We start from the raw sequence: 20,113 nt of genomic DNA, 5'->3' as shown, positions 1-20,113 counted from the left end.
CAGCCACTGCCTCCACCATATATGGACAGGTTGCATACCTGTAATGGTATTTCTTCGAGTGGTCATCTGCGAATACATACAAATGGGTTGTACTGTGCCTGCGCAGTGCTGCTTGGAAAACTTCCTAGAATCACTGGGCAAAGTTAACTTTGCAACTTTTTGGCAGTAGCTCCACCCATCCCTTATAAGCCCCCTGCGTTCCCGTTCTTTCCCCATTTCCGAAATTTACGCCACGTGAGCGACATGAGAATGAGCCAATGAAGAGCAGGACACTGAGGGGAGGACAGGCGGGATTTGTATGTATTCATAGATAACCACTCGAAGAAATACCGTTACAGGTATGCAACCTGTCCTTTTTCTTTGTGGTCTCTGCGAATCATACAAATGGGTTGAGACTGACAAGCTTAGGTCAGTGGCAGAGGGAGTGTCAGGACACCAAGTAAGGTTCAATAAAACTGTGTTTATTAACAATAAAGATTCTTTGAACCTTAAAACTGTGTCAGCTGTGTTTAGTAGTTAAATAAATAGTACTTTAACTAGTTCAGGTCATAAGGCACATAATAACACATTAGGTCATGCAAGACCAGTATGTAAACCGTAAGAATGTTGTAAACCCAGCCAATTCAGGCAAAAAGACATCCCTTTCAGAAATGTAAACAAATGAAATATAGTGCAATTAATGTAAACTTGAAACCAACACCCCCCTCCCAAAGGCTGCATCCCGTTTGGCCCTAGTGTCCTGCCTATAGTGTTGGATGAAAGTCAAGGGCTGGGACCAAACAGCAGCCTTGCAGACATCCTCCAACAGTACCCCAGTCAAGAAAGTGGAGGATGTCGCTACCGCCCTAGTTGCATGAGACCAAACCCTGGCTGGGAGAGGTCTGCCTAAAAGTTCATGGCAGAGGTGGATGGTTCCAGCCTGTCAGAACTCCCCTTCATTCATTTATTCATTTGGGGTTTCTGTCATGAGGATTATAGGGTAAGGGTGAGGATGAATATTAATAGATTGAAGTAGTAATGGGTTTATGGTGTATTGGTTGTATACTGGGTAATGGAATGTATTGAAAAGAGGAAGGCTGCCTGCTCGACTCTGTGCTTGCCTGTTAAGTTGGAATGTAAGGGAGTTACCCTGCCAGCACAGACTGTCTCTGTGCTGGGAGGGGGAACTGACTCATTATGTGCTTGTTGTTAATAGACTTTTATGTTAACATGTTCACAATATTTTAATATGCTGCTAATATATGTTGCTGTTATGTATATATGCGGGGTGGGGGGATGTTTGGGCTTATAGTGCTGTTAAGATTTATCATTACTTAGTCTAGTTGTAGCTCAAGGGTTTATGCTTCAAGGTCACAGGTGCAGTGGGTAGATAACGCTTGTGGGAACTTAATTGTTTGAAGAGGTTGCCAAGGATTCCGGACTGGAGGACATTACGTCATCGGGGAGGAGATTCCTTACTGAACGGGAAAAGGTTATCCAATTAACTTACCTTATTGTTTAATGGGGTTGGGTTTGCTTTCAGGGGTTATATAAACCATGTGCTATTGTACCTCCTTATTCCTGACAAAAAAGTGTGTTTGGATACTTCTGCTTGCTTTTACAATAAACTTTAATTGTTTTCTCATTGAGTTTTGTTGTGGAGCACTGTTCTGAAGATTCCATGATCTCACACAGCCACCCATTTGGAAAGCCTCTGCACAGACACAAGCAGCCCCAACTTCGGTTCCGAGTAGCATTGAAAGAGTCTCTCGGAACAGCTCGACCCCAAAGTTCTGTCCAAGTAGAAAGCCAAAGCCCTTTGAACGTCCAAGGTATGCAAGCGGCGTTCAGCATTGGTGGTTTGGGTTCGAGGCCAGGGTCAGTAGAACAATGTCTTGACACATGTGGAAGGCAGACATCACCTTAGGCAGTATGGAGGACAACCTTATCCTTATGGAAACCTAAGGAAAGGCTGGTCCCTCTGCAAGGCACAAAGTTCACCCGCACAGCGGGCAGAGGTGATGGCCACAAGGAAGGTTGTCTTCCAAGTCAAGAGTCTCAAGTCCGAAGTGGCCATGGGTTCAAAGGGCTTGGATTGGAGGGCAGACAGCACAGCATCCAAACTCCAAGCAGGTATCAGTACCGAGACCGGGGATGAAGGTTGTTGCAACCTTTCAGGAAACTCTTCACAAGAGGGTCCCGGAAAAAAGGTCTGCCATCAAACTGAAATTGGGAACAAATGGCAGAAAGGTAGCACTTAAGGGAGGTGAGGCACAGCCCTGCCTCCAAAAGTGTCATCAAGAACTCCAACACAACCAGTGTCGTCACTTGGGAAGGAGCAAGGCCTCTCGCGGAGAGGAAATCCAGGAACTTCTTCCATTTAGAAGCGTAGGACTTCTTAGTGGATGGTTTCTTGGCAGCCAAGATCACCGTCCGTACCGAGGGAGGTAGTGAGTCTAAGGCCGTAGCCTCCATGCCACCAACGATTGGTTGACGATGTCCGGATGCCGAACTTGTCCGTCGTGGAGAGTGAGGAGATCTGGACGGAACTTGAGGTGGAGAAACTGTAACCTGGAGACGTGGAGCAAGGACGGAAACCACGGCCGTCTTGGCCACCAAGGGGTGATCAGGATGGCATCCGAGCGGTCCCTTGTCCTCTTGGACACCACTCTGGTGATCAGTGGGAATGGAGGGAAGGCGTACAGCATGTCTCCTGACCAAGCGAAGGTGAACACATCTCCGAGTTCTTGTTGCGCGCTCGGGAGCAGAACTGGGGACAGTGGCTGTTGAGAGCAGTCGCAAAGAGGTCAATCTGGGGTGTTCTCCACCGACTGAAGAGGTCGTTGACCGTCTCAGGATGGAGCCTCCACTCATGGCAGACTGAAGAAGATCTGCTGAGGTGGTTGGCTAAGTCGCTCTTCTCTCCGGGCAAGTGAATTGCTTGGAGCAGACTCTCTCTCTGGATGCACCAGTTCAAGATGCAAAGCGTGATGTCCAGGAAGGTCTGTGACTTGGTTCCCCTTGCTTGTTGAGATAGTACATGACGGTAGTGGTGTCCATCAGCCGAAGCACTACCTTGTTGGCAAGGTTTGTCTCGAAGGCTCTCAAGGCCTTTTCCATGGCCAGCATCTCCAGGGCGATGATGTGGAGGGACTGTTCCATGAGAGACCACTTGTCTTTGATAAAGAGACTTGACATGAGGGCATCCCAACCTTCCATGGAAGCGTCCGTCGTCAGGGTGACTTGAGGCGGTGGAGGAGAAAAAGGCATGCTGACATAAACGTTCCGGGAGTCGAGCCACCAACGGAAGGAGCGGGTGACAGGTCTTGGGACAGTGAGCCACTTGGACGGAGGGTCTGTTAGTGCATTGAAGGCCAACAGGAACCATGACTGCAGGGGCTGAAACTTCAGTCTTGCCCACGGGGTCACGAATGTGGTCGAAGCCATGTGTCCTAGGGCTACCTGGACATCGCTGGCCTTCACTCACCTGTGGGCAAGGCAAGTCCTGACTGAAGAACAGAGAGCATGGAAACGATCCTGAGGGAGATAGGCGATGCAGTCTTCAGAATCGAGGACGGTGCCGATGATTTTGATCTTTGTGGATGGAGAAAGATGAGACTTTTCCAAGTTCACCATGATATGAGCCCGAGGGATGCAAGGAGGAAGGGGGTGAAGCATACATCTCTCTGTAGTTCGTCCACGGAGGGGGCGGCAAACAGCCAGTCGTCCAGGTACGGAAAGACTCTGGAGCCAGTCTGGTGAAGGTAGGCGACGATCAGAGCCATGCACTTGCTGAAGACCCTTGGAGCCGTGGAGAGACTGAAGGGAAGGACATTGTACTGGTAGATGTCGGGACCGACGGCAAAGGCTAGGAATCTCCGATGGTTCTCCTGAATCCCCATGTGGAAATAGGCATCCTTCAGGTTAATCATCGCGAACCACAGGCCCTAGTGCAACAAGGGCAGAATAGAGCCAAGAGTTACCATAGGGAACCAACTGTAGATGAGGTAGGAGTTGAGAGATCTCAAGTCCAGAATGGGCCTAATGCCCCCATCGGCCTTGGGGACCATGAAGTACCTGGAGAAGAAACATGTTGGGGCTTGAGAGGGGTCTACGGGAGAGATTGCGCCCTTAGCCAAAAGAGTGCGTACTTCGTTGAGAAGGGTGTTGGGGGGTGGGGTGTAAACAGCTCCAGTTGGAGGGAGCTCTTCGAACTCAAGGGGATAGCCCCTACAGACGATGTCAAGGATCCACAAGTCGGAAGTTACGGAGGACTAGATGTTAAAGAAGGGCCTCAAAATGTCACAGAAGGAGGTGGACGGAGTGACAGAGCACACAGGAACCCTTCAGGATCTCTTCTTGCCCTGGTCGGTATCTTGCCTGCGATTTTTACGGTACCGAGCAGGGGGCTGGCGTTGGCCAGAAGAAGAAGAGGACTAGGACGGGTAGTGCTGCCTCTGGTGCTCCTGGTGTTGGTAAGGGCGGCCCTGCTGAAAAGGTCACTGGCCCTGGCCATACCATTGCCTCTGGCGCTTGCAAAACAGAGTCTGAGAAGGCGTAGACATACCATGCTTCTTGGCGGCTGCCTTCATACGGTACTTGAAGTTGAGCCGCTCATCATTCTCGCGGTTGAATAGGCCTGCGTCGTCGAAGGGCATGTCTTCAATGGTGGCGTTCACATTTGGGTAGAGATCTGATGAATGGAGACAAGCGTTCCTTCTAATGGCAATAGCTGCCGCCATGGACTTGGCTGAGCAGACTGTGGAGTGACAAGCTGAAGTGATGAGCCAACTGGCAATGGAATGGGCCTCATCCCAAACCTCTGTGAGGACGAGTCCAGAACATCTGGGACGATGGGTGAGATCTTCTCCATTAAGCACTGTATGTAGGCCCCCATACAGGCATTATAGTTGGTGACCTTGAGCCCCAAAACAGAAGAGTAGGCCTTCTTCGCTAGGCTGTCGATTTTCTTGGCCTCTCGGTCTGCAGGAGAAGTGGACATCTTAGGAGTGAAGGACTGCTGGGATCCTTTAATAATCACCAAGTTTTGCTTAGGATGTGACAGCAGCCAAGAAGACTGGGAAGGAGAGATTCTATAGAGAGCTTCAATCTTCCTAGTTGTGGGAATCAGCGAGGCAAGTGCATCCCAGAAGCGTTTAGCTATTCCCTCAAGTGAAGGCAGCAACGGGATGGAAGGTGGTGTCGGTACCTTGACATAAATCTGTCTCTCAATCGGGTCAGTGTCATCATCTTCGGTGTGCATAACCTGGATATCCAAGGTATTAGCCATCTTGATGATGTGCTCTGCAAAGTGTGGATGTCATCAGTAGGGGACGAGGCACCTGGCTGAAAAAGTTCCTGCGGGGATTGCGGGGCGACCTCATCGGAAGAGCCGGAATCAGCCTGAGAGGCACGAGGATCTGTATGGCGAGTGTCGTCATGATAAGATTCAGAAGGGTCCGGGATCAAGTCCGCATGGGAAGAGTGACGTGTCTGTGTGGCAGTGGCAATGACGGAACAGGGCCTTGAACCCAAAGCAGGGGAAGCGGCGACAGCCGTTGGTGGTGGAATGGATCGCGACCTCAGAGCAGACTTGGGCGTTGAGGGCAAAGTGGACCTTGGCATTGGTGGCACAGTGGTCTTGGGGCCCAAGGGACTCTGGACAACTTCCCGACTAATGGAGACACAGTATCTGTCAGTCTCACTGTCGTAGTAGTATTCTGAGTCGTCATGGTGAGAGACATGGCGGGGGGGGGGGGGGTTGATGAACTTCCACTTCGTGGACTTGAACCCGAGGGACAGCCGTTGGTGACCGACGACGAGATGACTGAGAGGCGCTGTCAACATCCTCCTCCAAGGGTTAATGGAAGGCCAAAGTAGTAGGTAGTAGGCCGAGGCTGGATGAGCCTGGGGAAAGTGTGGTACCGAAGTATCCCGTCTGGGAACCAAAGGTGAATGATGGTCCTTGGAAGAAGATCGGGTCCCATCGGGAGTCTTGGTACAGGCCTTTTATGAGAGGAGCCATCTCCAGAATCCAAAGGCCTCTTCTTTGAGGAGCCCTGAGGAGAAACATCTCCCGCATCTGAAGGCTTGGATCTCTTTTTAGAGGAGGATTTCGAGCTTGAATCCACAAGGGAGCTCTTATCCTTAACATGGGCTGAATCCTTCTTGGAACTCGAGTCCTTCTTGTCCTTTTTGGAGGACTTCGAGGTAGGCCTCGACTGGCGAGCTCCTTCGGTCCCATCCCCTTTTTCAGGATTAACGGTGGTGGCACTTGGCTCAGTGGAGGAGCTCTGGGACACAGAACTAGCAGCGGCTGGTACTGACTCCGAAGCCACAGGTGCTGAAGCAGCGTGGGCAGCAGGCTGGGGCTTGAGGGCCTTCTGGTACAGGGCAGCCAACAGACGGGAGTCACGTTTTTTCCTGGCCTGAGGAGTCAGGGATTTACACAGGGCACAGGCCTTTGGATTTTGAGTCTTGCTGAGGCAAAAAAGGCACGAAGAGTGGGGATCCTGCCCAGGTATCTTACCACCAGAGACATCACATTTCTTAAACGGTGCTGGAGACATTGTGAGCCGAATCAATGTCCATAAGCAAAGTCGTTTGACACGCAGAAGAGGTCAACAGTACACGGGAGGGGGGCTGTCAGATCAAGAGAGGTCAAGACAGTCCAATGGTCAAATTCCAGTGAAAACGCAGCAGAAGCGAAGTTCCTAAAGCAGCTAACGTGGCAGAAAGAAGGAACTGGGGAAAGAGGGAACACATGGGGGTTATAAGGGATGGGTGGAGCTACTGCCAAAAGGGGTTCTCCAGATGTTGTTGGACTGCAACTTCCATAAATCCTCACCATTAACTAGGTTGGTTAAGGCTGATGGGAGACAGAGTTGTTAAGATGAATACAGGACAGGGCTCCTGTAACTTTTAGAGTTAACAGATCCTGGAGAAAGAAGATGTAGGATAAAATTCCACCAAGCAGAACTATACAAAGTCTCCTTCCTTACTGTCCAAAATGTGGCCAAACAATAGTGGTTTGATTTTCCACTGCCTCTCCAAATTCCCTCTAACCTCCTGCAAATGCAAATGAAATTTTTTAAAAATCAGCCACAAATCGGCCGTATTTTGGGCAGCTAAAAACCATGTCATGTCACTTTGGGCACACCAAAACATGATAGCTAGGTGTAAGACGGAAAAATGAGACCTGTTCCCTGGGCAGTTACCCATCCCTGAGCAGTGTGAACACAGCTAGATGCTTCTGTACCAACCCTCTGGCTGTCCACTAACCAGTAAATGGCCATGTTGAGTGGGTGCAACAGCTGAAAGTTAGGTACGGGGTGGGCAAGGGAGGGGATGCTGGGTAGTTTCTCATGGTGAAATTTTATATTACAGTTTTCTGCTCCAGGATCTGTTAACTATACAGAAGCCGTGTCTTTTATTCAGTATGGCAGCCCTAACAAACAATGCTGTTTGACACCATCTGAAGGGCCACAGTTGCCAACCTCTTACACATATGGGGCAAGTTTGAAGCGGCTGAGAAAAAAATAGTCTGGTACATGAAACCTGGTACCTGAAAGTCTAACCAGATGAGAATCAGCATGGACAAGTGAAGTAGGAACCACAATATTTTTTTATGCAGATGGGAACTGTCAGTCAAAAGAAGGCCAAGTATTAATATCCCACTCAACATAAAACAGTCTGCTGCAGCCTTCATGAAGTAAACACAACTAGTGCACTACTGCTCACCAAGATGCAACTGGACATCTTTCACTTCTAAAGTGTTGGACTTGCGATGCCGTGCAAGTTGACAGGCAGCTGTCACCACGCTTTCAATGAAGTCATCAGCAATCTGAAGCAGCATCTGTCAAGAATAGTGAAGCATCAACCACATTATTGCTGCCTTTCAGGATCAGATATGATGGTAGGTGGAAATGGAGGATAGAAGCTTATAGAACCACAGGCTCATAGTTGGAAAAGACCACAAGGACCATTCTGTCCAACCCCCTGCCATGCAGGAATATACAATCAAAGAACTTCTGACAGATGGCCATCTAGCTTAGGTACCCCAAGTCCGGGCAGGGAAATTTGCCATCCAGTCCTGGACGGGGTCACACTTCCCCTAAAGGACAAAGTTCGCAGTTTGGGAGTACTCCTGGATTCATCTCTACAGTTATCATCTCAAGTGGATGCGATGGCCAGCAGTGCTTGGTACCAGCTTTGGCTGATACGCCGACTGCATCCCTGTCTGGACCAAAAGGACCTAGAAACAGTAGTACATGCACTGGTAACCTCTCGCTTGGATTTCTGCAATGCTCTCTACATGGGTCTACCTTTGTACCAGGTTCGGAAGCTTCAATTAGTTCAAAACGCTGCAGCCAGATTGGTCGCGGGAATCTCAAGGTCGGACCATATAACACCCGTATTAAAATCTCTTCACTGGCTGCCTATTCGCTTCCAGGCCCAATACAAAGTGTTAGTTATTACCTATAAAGCCCTACATGGCTTGGGCCCGAGTTACTTGAGGGAGCGCCTCTCCCTACATAATCTGCCCCGCACTCTCAGAACAACGGGGAAATTTTTACTTGAACACCCCAAGGTGAGACTGGTAACGACTCACCAAAGAGCCTATACAATGACTGCTCCAACTCACTGGAATGCATTCCCGGAGAAGATTCGACTTAGTCGTACATTGGAAGCCTTCAAGAAGGCTTTGAAAACCTATCTCTTCCAGTTAGCATATCCTCCTGATTCTCTTTAGAGAAAGTATTCCCCAACTAGGTTAAGACGACTACCCATACTGATATCCCGACTATTTTTAACTGCACTGTTTTTAAAAATTGAATTGTTTAAAACTGTTTTTAATCTGTTTTTAATATTGCATTTGACATGCGTCACAGAGTTTTATCATATGTACACCACTTTGATCTGGAGGAAAAGCGGTATATAAATAAAAGCTTTATTATTATTATTATTATTATTATTATTATTATTTATTAGCCTTTGCTTAAAAACTTCCAAAGAAGGAGACTCCATCACACTTAGAGACAGCATACTTCACTGTCAAACAGCATTTACTGTCAGGAATTCCTCCTCTTTAAACTTCTTTTCTTATAGTTAAATATACCCAGCTTCCTAACCCACTGCTCAAAGGGCATGGCTTCCACGCCTTTTACCATTTTGGTTAACCTCCTTACGACACATTCCAGCTTATCAATATCCTTCTTGAAGTCTTAAATTGTGGTGCCCCGAAATGGACACAGTATTCCATGTGAAGTGTGACTAAAGCAGAATAAATTGGTACAACTACTTCCCTCACTCCTACTGATGCAGCCTAGAACTGCACTGGCTTTTTAAACTGCTGCATCACACAGTTGACTCAGGTTCAGCTTGTGGTCTACAAAGACTCCTAGATCCCGTTCACATGTACTGTTGTCAAGCCAGATATCACCCATACTATAACTGTGCATTTCACACACACCCTTCCAGGCCTATTTGCCAGGAATTCTCAAAGATTATTGCCAGTGATTTTGAGATTACCTCTGCTAGTTCTTTTTATACTCTTAGATTTATTGCCTCTGGCCCTGGGGAGTTGAATCCATTTAGAGGAGCCCAGGTATTGATTTAATACCTCTTTACCTATTCTGTGCTGCATTTCTCCTACTGCATCATCTGTTCCATTTTCCCCAGGCTGAACACTTTTCCTTTTGAGAGAAGACAAAGGCAAATAAAGTGCTGAGTAGTTCTGCCTTTTCTCTGTCCTCTGTTAGCATTTTGCTATATTCTTCATGCAGTGGCCCTACCATTTCCTTGTTTTTTGCTATGGAAATAATCATGTTATTGTTTGTACCTCTCTAGCAATCCTGAGCTCATTCTGTGCTTAACTTTTCTGGCTTTCTCCCTACACTTCCTGACCCACTGGTGTTTTGCTGAATTTACTGAAATCAGCTTTCTTAAAGTATGGGATGTGTGTCTGACTACCCTTGACTTCCCCTTTCTGCTGTATTAACAAACTCCAGAAGAAAAATGGTCACTCCCATCCAAGGATCCCACCATTTCCACCTAGTAACCTAGGTCAACACTGTTAGTGAGGATCAGATATAAAATAGTTAGATTCCCTTGTTGCCGCTTCCACCTTTTGGACAATGAAATTGTTGGCAAGAAAGGGTGGAAGAGTGAGCATTTTGCTCTTCTAGTCAATGATCATCAAACTTAAGGAGAATGCATATTCTCTGCAATTAACCCATTTTTCCTCCCACAACATGGGGACCATACAGACAGGCCAAAATAAAGCTGCTTTGGGTCACTTTGGAGGTATATTGTGGATCATGGCTTTGGCGCAGCTTCCAGACTCTTAGGACGCATACATAATTGAAACAGCATACCTCCAAAGTGACCCAAAGCAGCCTTATTTTGGCCTGTCTGTATGGGGCCATGATTTCCTCAGATATACAGTATGTTCTTCAGCAATCAGGCATACAAATTAATCTTGTGTTTACTTTCCAATAACTAATCACAAAACTCAAGATACACATTTAAAATAAATCATGTGCACTGACAAAGGTATTTTCCATTTGAGAAACTATCAGAGACCTCTGAAACACAGACAAAGCTCAACAACACTGAGTGACTAGAGTAAAAAAAATGATACTACTGTTGCACTAATGTAACCATTTTGCATTCACCAACTAGACAAAATAAATTAGTGGCACTGGCACAGGAAAACCAAGGACGTTTAATATTAATCAGTGGTTTAGAGATCCCATACTACTTAGTATTATGCACCTGTGGAACACATTTCATGAAAGGCCTACCTCTTCTACATCTTCATCCAATTGCTCATTTGGATCCACCTCTCTGACAAGATCCTGCAGTTTTTTCTTTGTTAAGATCTGGGAGCAACAGAACAAGCATATTAGCACAGTTGTACCAATTGACAGGAACAGAACACATATTAGCACAGTTGTATCAACTGTGTTATTTTACATTGCTCTTCTACCCAAAACTGAGAGCTATAAGTTATATATGCTTCCAACCAATTGCAGGCTACAATATACATATACATTAAAAAGAAAATATACCCTACCTTCATCTGTAATTAAAACACTTACAACTTATTTTATGTTAGCAATAAAGCAGTACATACAAACACAAGAGCAACAATATATTTTAACATCATTGTACAATAAAACCATTGGTAAAGTCCCAGAAAACAATATTTATATCACAACATTTGTTGTTGTTGTTGTTGAGTGCCTATCAGGTGTTTCCGATTTATGGCAACCCTAAGGTGACCCAGGGCTGAAAGAATGTGATGCCCCCAAAGGTTTCCATGGTGGATCTTCAGAATCATAGTCCAAAGCTTAAACCATTAAATTACACTAATATACTATAGTCTTTTTCTCAATATGCTTCCAACCCTGTTGCTTTGAGCATATTTAAGTTAGCAAACTGAGATCTTCACAGAAAGAAAATGACACTTGGGGGCACAAGGATCAGAAGAAATCCCAGAAGCATGATTTCAAGTCACAATGGAAATGTATGAGCCAAGATGGCCAGGCCACAACCAAAGAATTAAGATTACAAGAAGTCATTCTTAAATAATTTTCTCTGCCCTGTCTTAACTGGCCATCTACACTAATACAACATATGGTCAGGGAAGGAGAGAGCCTTTTCTTTTAAAAATTTTTAATTTTTTAAAAAAGCAATAAAATTCTTCTAACTTTTGTGAATGCTGCTGCTGGACTTCCCTATTCCTGCTCAGCAAAATATCAGTGGAAGATATCACCTATCAGCCTTTAAAGAGTTTGGTTTTAACATTTTCTTGCATAAGGCATCTTTATGCAAACATCTCAAATAAAAAGGAAGGGGAACATCAAAGTGTATGTGGGGATGCCCCTATTTTCTGAAGCCCCAAGCATAACTGCCAGCCAATCCAGTAGGCTTTGGAAAACTTACTTTTTTTGGACTATAAGTCTCAGGATCCCCACACTAGCATGGCCAGTTGATTCTCGGAACTGTAGTCCAAACAGGGCTTCAAAGCTCTGAAAGCTGGGGGGGAGGGAGGGGGCTCGCGGAACTACAGCAAGAACTTAGTCCATCCAGGGAGAGTCTGGTGTAAAAGAAGCAGCTCTACGCTCTCATAGCCACAGCAAGGAAATCCCAAAGAGCTGTCTTTTTTCTAGCAGCAATACCACACCATTTCTTATTTTTGTATTCTAATAATCTATGAATAACAACAAATCATGTTTGGTGCACAATTAGTTTCCTCTTGGACTCCAGTATAGAATTTCAATTTCTTCTTCTTCTGCCTCTGTATTTGGAGCATAAACCTGGGTTAAAGCTATACTGATGTGCTTTCTCTGAAGTCTTACTGACATGATTTAGTCAATCAATCAATTGATTGATTTATTAAGCATTAATAAAGACTGATTGATTGATTTAGTCAGACTTTGCATTATATCATTTGACAGCTTTTGCTACATCACTCCTCATTATAAATGCTACTCCGTTTCTTCTTAGATTTTCATTTCCTGAATAAAACAATTTCTGACTCAAAATGTCCCATTCCTATCCATTTTAGCTCACTTGCCCCAAGTACCATATTTTCCAGAGTACAAGACGACCGGGCATATAAGACGACCCCCAACTTTTGAAATGAAAATATAGGGTTTGGCTTATACTCAATGTATAAGACGACCCCCTCTTCATTTAAATACCGGCTACGTGCGCCGGTTCCCCAGGCCCATGCTGAGTCCTCGCATGCAGGCAGCGCCCTGGCCTACTATAGGCCGAGTTAAGGAGGCCTGGCGCGTAAGCGCCGGCTTCCAAGGGCCTCTGGAGGCCTGGAAGTCACCAGAAGGCTGGGCACGTGAGTGCTGGCTTTCAAGGGCCTCCGGAGGCCTGGAAGCCAGCACCACCCTGGGCGTGCAAATGCCAGCTTCCAAGGGCCTCCAGAGGCCTGGAAGCCGGCAGGAGGCTGGGTGCATGAGCACCGGCTACCAAGATCCTCTGGAGGCCTGGAAGCTGGTAGAAGGCTGGGCGTGCGAGCGCCAACTTCCAAGGTCCTCCGGAGGCCTGGAAGCCTGCAGCACCCTGGGCACATCAGCTTCCAGGGACCAGGGAGGCCTGGAAGGTAAGAGGAGGTCGGTGGTGAATGTGCCGGGCCGCGAGGCTCTCTAGCAGCCTCTGTGGCTGCTTAACCCGGTGTATAAGACAACCCCCAACTTTTAACACAATTTTTGAGCGTTAAGAAGTTGTCTTATATGCTGGAAAATACGGTACTGCAATGCTTATATATTCCATTTCTTGTTTTTCTATGTCTAGCTTCCCCTGGTTCGTGCTCCTCACATTTCATGTTCCTATAACTAACTTAAATAACTTATATTTAAATAACTAACTATAATTACAACTATTATTGGCAATTCTTAGAACTCTCTATATAAAAAAACTTTTAAAAATAAAATACAGTGATTGGTTTAAAAAACAGCTTCTAAATTCTCTTCTGAAACAAAGATATCGCCATGATTTGTTTAACAGTCCAAAATACAAGGAAAAAAGTGTTCACAGTATGTTTCAAGCCCATTCAAAAGCAGCCCATCAGTGTTGTTATTTTTGAACCGTTACAGACTTTTTAGAAACACCACACAAAATTACCTGGTTGCTTTCAGGACTGAGGCGTCCCCCACTGCTAGGAGTTCCTGGCATCTTGGCCACTGTGGTATTGTTTGCCATGGAACTATGTGGTGGAGTACTGGCTGGTTCTGGTTTGACAGAGGAGAAGTTGGACAAATTGAGCAAAGTAGATGGGCCAAACTGGTTCATAATCTGCTGAGCTTTAGTCTTCAAGTCATAGAGCTTGTCAAGATCTTGCTTCTTTTTCAGATTATGTGGGCCCAAGCCAATCAGCTGGAAGAAGAAACAAAATCTCAGTGTCACCACAGTGAAGAACAGGTTCATGTTTAAAAGACAAGAGCTTTTTAAAGTCACTTATTCTAGAACCCAACAGGTTTGATCAAGATACTCAAGAGTCTGTAGTGAATTTCTGAATGTGTATTTAGAGAAGCAACTCTTCTGAACAGTTGGTACTTACTGTGAAAATTCTTTTTCTCCAGTAGTGGGGAGGGCATCCTTGACCAGGTTTTGCTTCTCTTGTGCTCCAAAAAGCAAACCTTCTCACCAATCCTCTCCCTCCACTCTATGTGGGAGATCCAACCCTCTCCCTCATGAAAGAAAACTAAGCTCCAGTAACCCAGCATAAAATCTATCTGAACGAAGAAGCAGCAAGCCTCTTTAAGAAAAAGCACACCATCACTCTGGATGATGTAGTAGGGTAATCTCCCCACAACTACAGAAAAGGAATCTTTATGGTAAGTACCACTGTTTCATTTTCCCACAACATGGGGATGGTATCCTAGACTGGGATCTAACAAAATAGTCCCCAGGGGAAGGAAGAAACATGAGAAATCCCTCCTTTTTAAATTGTAACACCACAGTCTAAAGAACATGCCTACCATAGGCTGCTTCTACAGAAGCAAACTTGTCAATTTTTAAGGCTGAACAAAGGAAGAAGCAGATGCCCATGTCCAACAACAGAGCCACTGTACAAAAGCAACTGTTGTAGGCACACTATACATCAAATGAGCCTTAATCCCTTCAGTTACCACTTCTGAATAAGATTTGTATGCAATCTCAGTGCACTGCCTCAGCTGCCAAGACAATGTTGTTGACATCACCTGTTTCCCCATAGAAGGAAAATAAAAAAATAAACTGATTTTTGAAAAGCAACTGCCTGTCTAAGTAACATTTCAAACATTTTACACAAATCCAGCCTATGTCAGTCACTCTCCTTCTGCACCTTCAGATGATGGATAACTTCTGTGAGCAACGAGGTTGAATTCACTTTTGGAATAAAATAATAATTGAAACAAAGAACCACAATCTTTGTGGAAAGCAAAGAGGGCTCTTAATTCAGACATCCTACAGATTGATGTTATTGTGACTAAAAAGAGAATATTTCAAGTGATAAACCTAAGAGCCACCAACTCCAATAGATGTTGTTGTCGTTGCCATCATCATCATCATCATCATCATCATCATCATCATCATCATCTATATCCTGCTCTTTTCCCAGAACTGGGACTCGGAGCGGCTGAACAATATTAAAAGAACATTACAGTGGACCCTTGTTATCCGCTGGGGTTTGGGTCCAAGATCCCCCGTGGATAACAAAATCCGTGGATGCTCAAGTCCCATTAAATATAATGACATAGCAAAATGGTGTCCCTTATTTATACTTTTTTGGAACATTTTCAAACCATGGATGCTTGAATCCGTGTATAAAAAATCCGTGTATAACAAGGGCCAAATGTACAATTAATAACATAGAAAAAAGGTGAAAAAGAATTAAATTATTACAATATTAAAATACAGTTGGTCCTCCTTATCCAAGGATTTTTTTAATCCATGGATTCAAACATCCACAGAGTGAAAATATTTTTAAAAAATTCCAAATAGCAAACCTTGATTTTCCATTTTATATTAGGGACACCATTTTGCTATGCCATTATATTTAATGGGACTTGAGCATCCACAGATTTTGTTATCCATGGGGGCGGGTGTCCTGGAACCAAACCCCAGTAGATAACAAGGACCCACTGCAGATAGCTATTAAAAGAATAAAATGCATTTTAAAAGGATGAAACTGTTTAAAACACTTTAAAATGAAACAACACTTCAAGCCAGTCCTTTACAAAAAATCAGTTTTAAAAGCCTGTCTGAACAAATAGGTCTTAGCCTGCTGGCAGAAGGCCAGCAAAAAGGGAGTCATTCTGGCCTCCCTCAGCAGGGAGTTCCAGAGTCTAGGAGCAGCCACCAAGAAGACCCTCTCTCAAGTCCCCACCAACCATGCTTGTAATGGTGGTGGGGCAGAGAGAAGGGCTTCTCCAGAGGATCTCATAGCCTGGGCCGGTTCATACAGGGAGATTGTTCAAATGCAGACCTTAACAGCACCTGCAATGCAGAATGTAAATCCCAGGTACGAAAGTGATGTACCAAATCCAGTCTCAGCAATGACACTCCCTTCTGAAAGCTCAGAACAGGGAAATGGGACTTAACCACTCAAACTTGAACCAAACCATAAAAATTGGTTATTGGACAATTTCCCAACGAAACAAAAAACAAAAAAGAGCTCTTAAAAGAGACACATTCCCCCTAGACCAAGTGTTTTACAAGTGTTTAGCACATACTTTAACATAACAGCCTCTAAATTCCTATATTATTCCAGATTTGTGTATAACTTCATCAATAGAACTTTTCTGTACAATTTCATTCAATACATTCATGACATGAATACAGAACCAAACCATGCTGAACATATACTACTCAAGAGACAAAGAGGTCAATAAATGATACAGACATTGTTAAAGAACACACTGCTTGTTAGTACTAATCCACAAAACACTGCTTCCTTTAAAAGTCTGTAATTTTAATATTTCATTCCACTTAATAACCATACATTACTCAACACACAGTTACAGAAATATAACATAACTAATGGGGGGGGGGGGAGAGCATAATGCAGAATTATAAACACTTTGAAAATAATAAAAATCCTCATTCTAAAATATGTTTGCCACTGAGAACAGTCTGCAGGAAAAATGCAGATAAAGCAAGGGTGAAAAACTGGACCAATAGTTAATGCAGCATACAAAAATCAGCCATTGCTACAGCCAATGTCTCATCTATACAGCGAAGGCACTCTAGTCTACATGGAAGCCATGGCCCTTCATCCCTCTGCTGTTGAGGTTAGTTGCAGTAAGTCTGCAGGGAGAAAAAAAGCACTGGCTTGGATCCAGACTAGGTGAACCATGCTTAACTCCAATTAAAATCAATGTGATTTCAGTTACCCATAACTAACTTATCCCACTGATTTGTTGGGAGTAAAATGTAATGAACTGAGACACACCGAGCATAATGGGTTGGGGGATGAGTTCCCTCTAGATATTCCTGGACTTCAACTGCCATGAGCCCATTCATCATGGCCAGAGTTCAGCAAATATGGGGCTTGCAGTCTACAACTAAATGATATATGAGGGACCACATGATTCCTAGATATAGTATGTATGCAGTCGTCCTTCACACTTGCGACTTTATCTTTTGTGGATTTGATTATTCATAGATTTTATTAATATGTTCTCTCTAGGAATATCTAGGTCCTCCAGTGCAACTCTAAGGTCAGCTCTTACCAAAAGTCACACTGAAGGAGCTATAGATTCCTAGAGAGAACATCACACTAGGCATTTGTAGCTCCTCCAGTGCAATTCTATGGTCAGTGTCTGACTGATGTTGACCACAGAGTTGCACTGGAGGACCTAGGGATTCCTAGAGAAGTGTTATCTCAGGTAAAAACATAGTGTTTTTGTTATTTGTGGTTTTTCCACATTCATGGAGGTCCTGTGCCCCTAACCCCAGCAAATGTGGAGGGACAAGCGTATTAGCAATTGTTCCTCTTTAAATAGCTGGCAAGTGCTCAGAAAGACAGTTACAATTAATACTTAATATGGGAAACTGAGAGCCAGCTTGGTACAGTGCAAGGGTAGGCAACCTTTTTGAGCCGGGGGCCAGGTTGCTGTCCCTCAGACAACTGGGGGGCTGAAGCCAAAAAATAAATAATTAAACATTTTTTTTTTAAAAATTAAATAAATAAATAAACCGGGACAAATGTAGGACAACATTTTCAAATGGTGGACACTTTTTTTAAAAAAAGTGGAGGACATGCAAAAAAAAATTGCTGATTTTTTAAAAAATGTTAATATAAATGCATGTTTCTGAGGTGTCTATAGACAATTGCCCCCCTTGCCCCTGCGCGCGAGAGGCCAAAGGCCCCGGCGGCAATCGGCGGCAGGACCGGGCTGGGGCCAGTCCCAAGGCCTCGCCGGGCCGCATCCAGCCCACGGGCTGCAGGTTGCCTACCCTTGGTATAGCGGTTTGAACACTGGGGTATGACTCTGGAGACCAGGGTTTGACTCCCTGCTCAACCATGGAAACCCACTGGATGACCCTGGACAAGTCACACTCCCTCAGCCTCAGAGGGAAGCAAAAACAAATGCCCTCTCAATAAATGTTGCCAAAAAAAACCTATGACAGATTCACCTTAGGGTTGCCATAGGCCTGAAACAACCTGAAGGCAAACAACAATGGGAAACTAATACTTTATATTTATCCATATAAATAACTGAAGCAGTTTTTTGCCTCAGCAAAAGAAGATGCTCTCCAGTCAGTTCCTGCTGCCCTGTCTGCATCCCTTTTTCTGATTTGTTTGTTATTTTACATTCGTTCCCATTCAATTCATTTGGCTGCCTGCTATAATTTGGAAAAATTCATCCTCATTCTGATCCTTCTAATGGCTAATTTTCTACTGTAGTACTTCACTTATCAAACTCCCTTCTGCTTCTGCGCTGCTCCATCCAGCCACGCTTTTGGAAAAGCTATCCCTTCACTAATTTAAAATTCATTTCTTTTCTCACCCCCTCTTCCTCCCTCACAATTTAAGGCCAAAATGCACATAAGGTAAGTAAGATTACAGGTACAGCCAGTGTTTAGTAACTTGATCTGTGCAAAGTGTTTGTCATAGTCATGAAACCAGCTGAACAGAGCATCACATTGCTTCAGGTAGGGGCCAGATGTAAAATGTTCAACATCCCTATACTCTTCTGTTCCAAAGACTAGGACTGTCATGAGTGTAACTTCAGAAAGCAGGCAAACAGATATTTCCCAGTACAGAAAAAGCCTAACCTTCAATTTGTTGTTGTTGTGCACCTTCAAATTGTGTTGACTTGTGGAGACCATAAAGCAAACTTATTACAGGGTGGGGTTTTTTTGCCGGGGGGGGGGGAGATTTATTCAGAGGTTTGATATTGCTTTTCTCTAAGACTCTTGCTAAAAAGTCACGCAGTGAGTTTCCATGGCTGAGCAGGGATCCAGTACGATTCAGAAAAGCAACTCCTTGACCAATCTTTAGCTTAGCATTGACCTCTATGGAGAGTAGATTCACTAACCAACCATACAGGCCTTTAAGAATAAGAATAAGAATAATAAAAAATGTATTTATATACTGCCTTTCAAAAACAAAACAAAACCCCCAAATCAAGGCAGTTTACAAAATTACACAAAAATGCATAATATATAAACGATTTACATAAGCAAATAAAATACCTAAACAGTAGATAACATATACAAACTAAACTTCCATCCCTCGTCCCTTGACTAAAATACAGCCGTTAAACATTAGAAATAAAAAGGATTCTCAGATCTTAATGGGAATGGCTATGCATTCTCATAGGGCTTCTTCCTATCTTGCCGTTGGCACATTTGCCTCCGCACACTGACAAGGTTAGCAAGGCGCTCTGCAGCCTCCTGCCCCGGTGCCAACATGCCATGCCACTCACTGCAAATCCAAACCAGCTTACTTACAGCTATCTGAGCATCTAGATCTTTAATTACGTCAGAAACTGCTGTGGGGCCATTGAAGGGAGAAGCCATTTCCCCAAAGTTTCTGCAAGTAAACAGCCAGGGTTAGCCTACGGAGGGGCTCTTCTCCTGATGAGAGGCTCATACAATCTGTGAGAAGCAAGTCATCACAACACAGGGCCCTGCTTCCTCCAGGGCTTTGGGGGTTGCTCCTCATCCTCCTCCACAACAAGGTCCCAAACACTCTGCAGAAATAACCCGGTTTGAGGCTGCTGTAACTTGCCTTGGTTTCTCAATGCTGGGGAATTCTGGGAACAGTAGCTTTGTGAGACATTGAGGCCTGTTACAGACCGCCCAAAAGGGGTGGTCTTGGGCTGCTGCCGGTTGCAGTGCGGAGGAGTAACACCAGCCAAACCGCGCAACTCCTCCGCGCTGCAAAGAAGGAGCGTGAAAATCATGCTCCTTCCGGCAACCTGGAAGGGACACCGCAAGTGCCAAAGCGCACACTTGCAGCGTCACTTCTGGGCTGCGATGTGCGGACGCAGAGCATCCGTTATGTCAAAATGGCGGTGGCTGTTTGGAACAGCAGCCGCCGCCACTTGTTACGGACTCTGTTCATAATAGGGCGAGGGGCGCCTGGAAGAGACGCCCCTTTTTCAAAATGGGACGTCCT

At 44.9% G+C, this 20,113-nt stretch overlaps 1 protein-coding gene across 2 annotated transcripts in view; it reads right to left on the bottom strand.

The window, feature by feature from the left end:
* TAF12 (TATA-box binding protein associated factor 12) overlaps positions 1–20,113 on the bottom strand; it is a 32,029-nt gene that overhangs the window by 11,362 nt on the left and 554 nt on the right. Inside the window, exons 2-5 of one of the 2 annotated variants that reach the window (XM_089479014.1) lie at positions 19,444–19,525; positions 13,627–13,878; positions 10,785–10,862; positions 7,720–7,834 (exon numbers count right to left, since the gene is read on the bottom strand). In XM_089479014.1, coding sequence (XP_089335140.1) covers positions 7,720–7,834; positions 10,785–10,862; positions 13,627–13,878; positions 19,444–19,512 — 514 coding nt within the window. In that variant the 5' untranslated portion in view covers positions 19,513–19,525. The remainder of the gene's footprint in view (positions 1–7,719; positions 7,835–10,784; positions 10,863–13,626; positions 13,879–19,443; positions 19,526–20,113) is intronic. The other variant, XM_089479015.1, reaches the window with a different exon arrangement.

This window comes from Sceloporus occidentalis, unplaced genomic scaffold (assembly GCF_023333645.1).
Source record: "Sceloporus occidentalis isolate IW3139 unplaced genomic scaffold, rSceOcc1.0.p SCAF_13, whole genome shotgun sequence".
NCBI classification, from domain to species: domain Eukaryota; kingdom Metazoa; phylum Chordata; class Lepidosauria; order Squamata; family Phrynosomatidae; genus Sceloporus; species Sceloporus occidentalis.
Note: the sequence above shows the minus strand (reverse complement) of the source record. Positions and strands in the feature narration are given on the sequence as shown.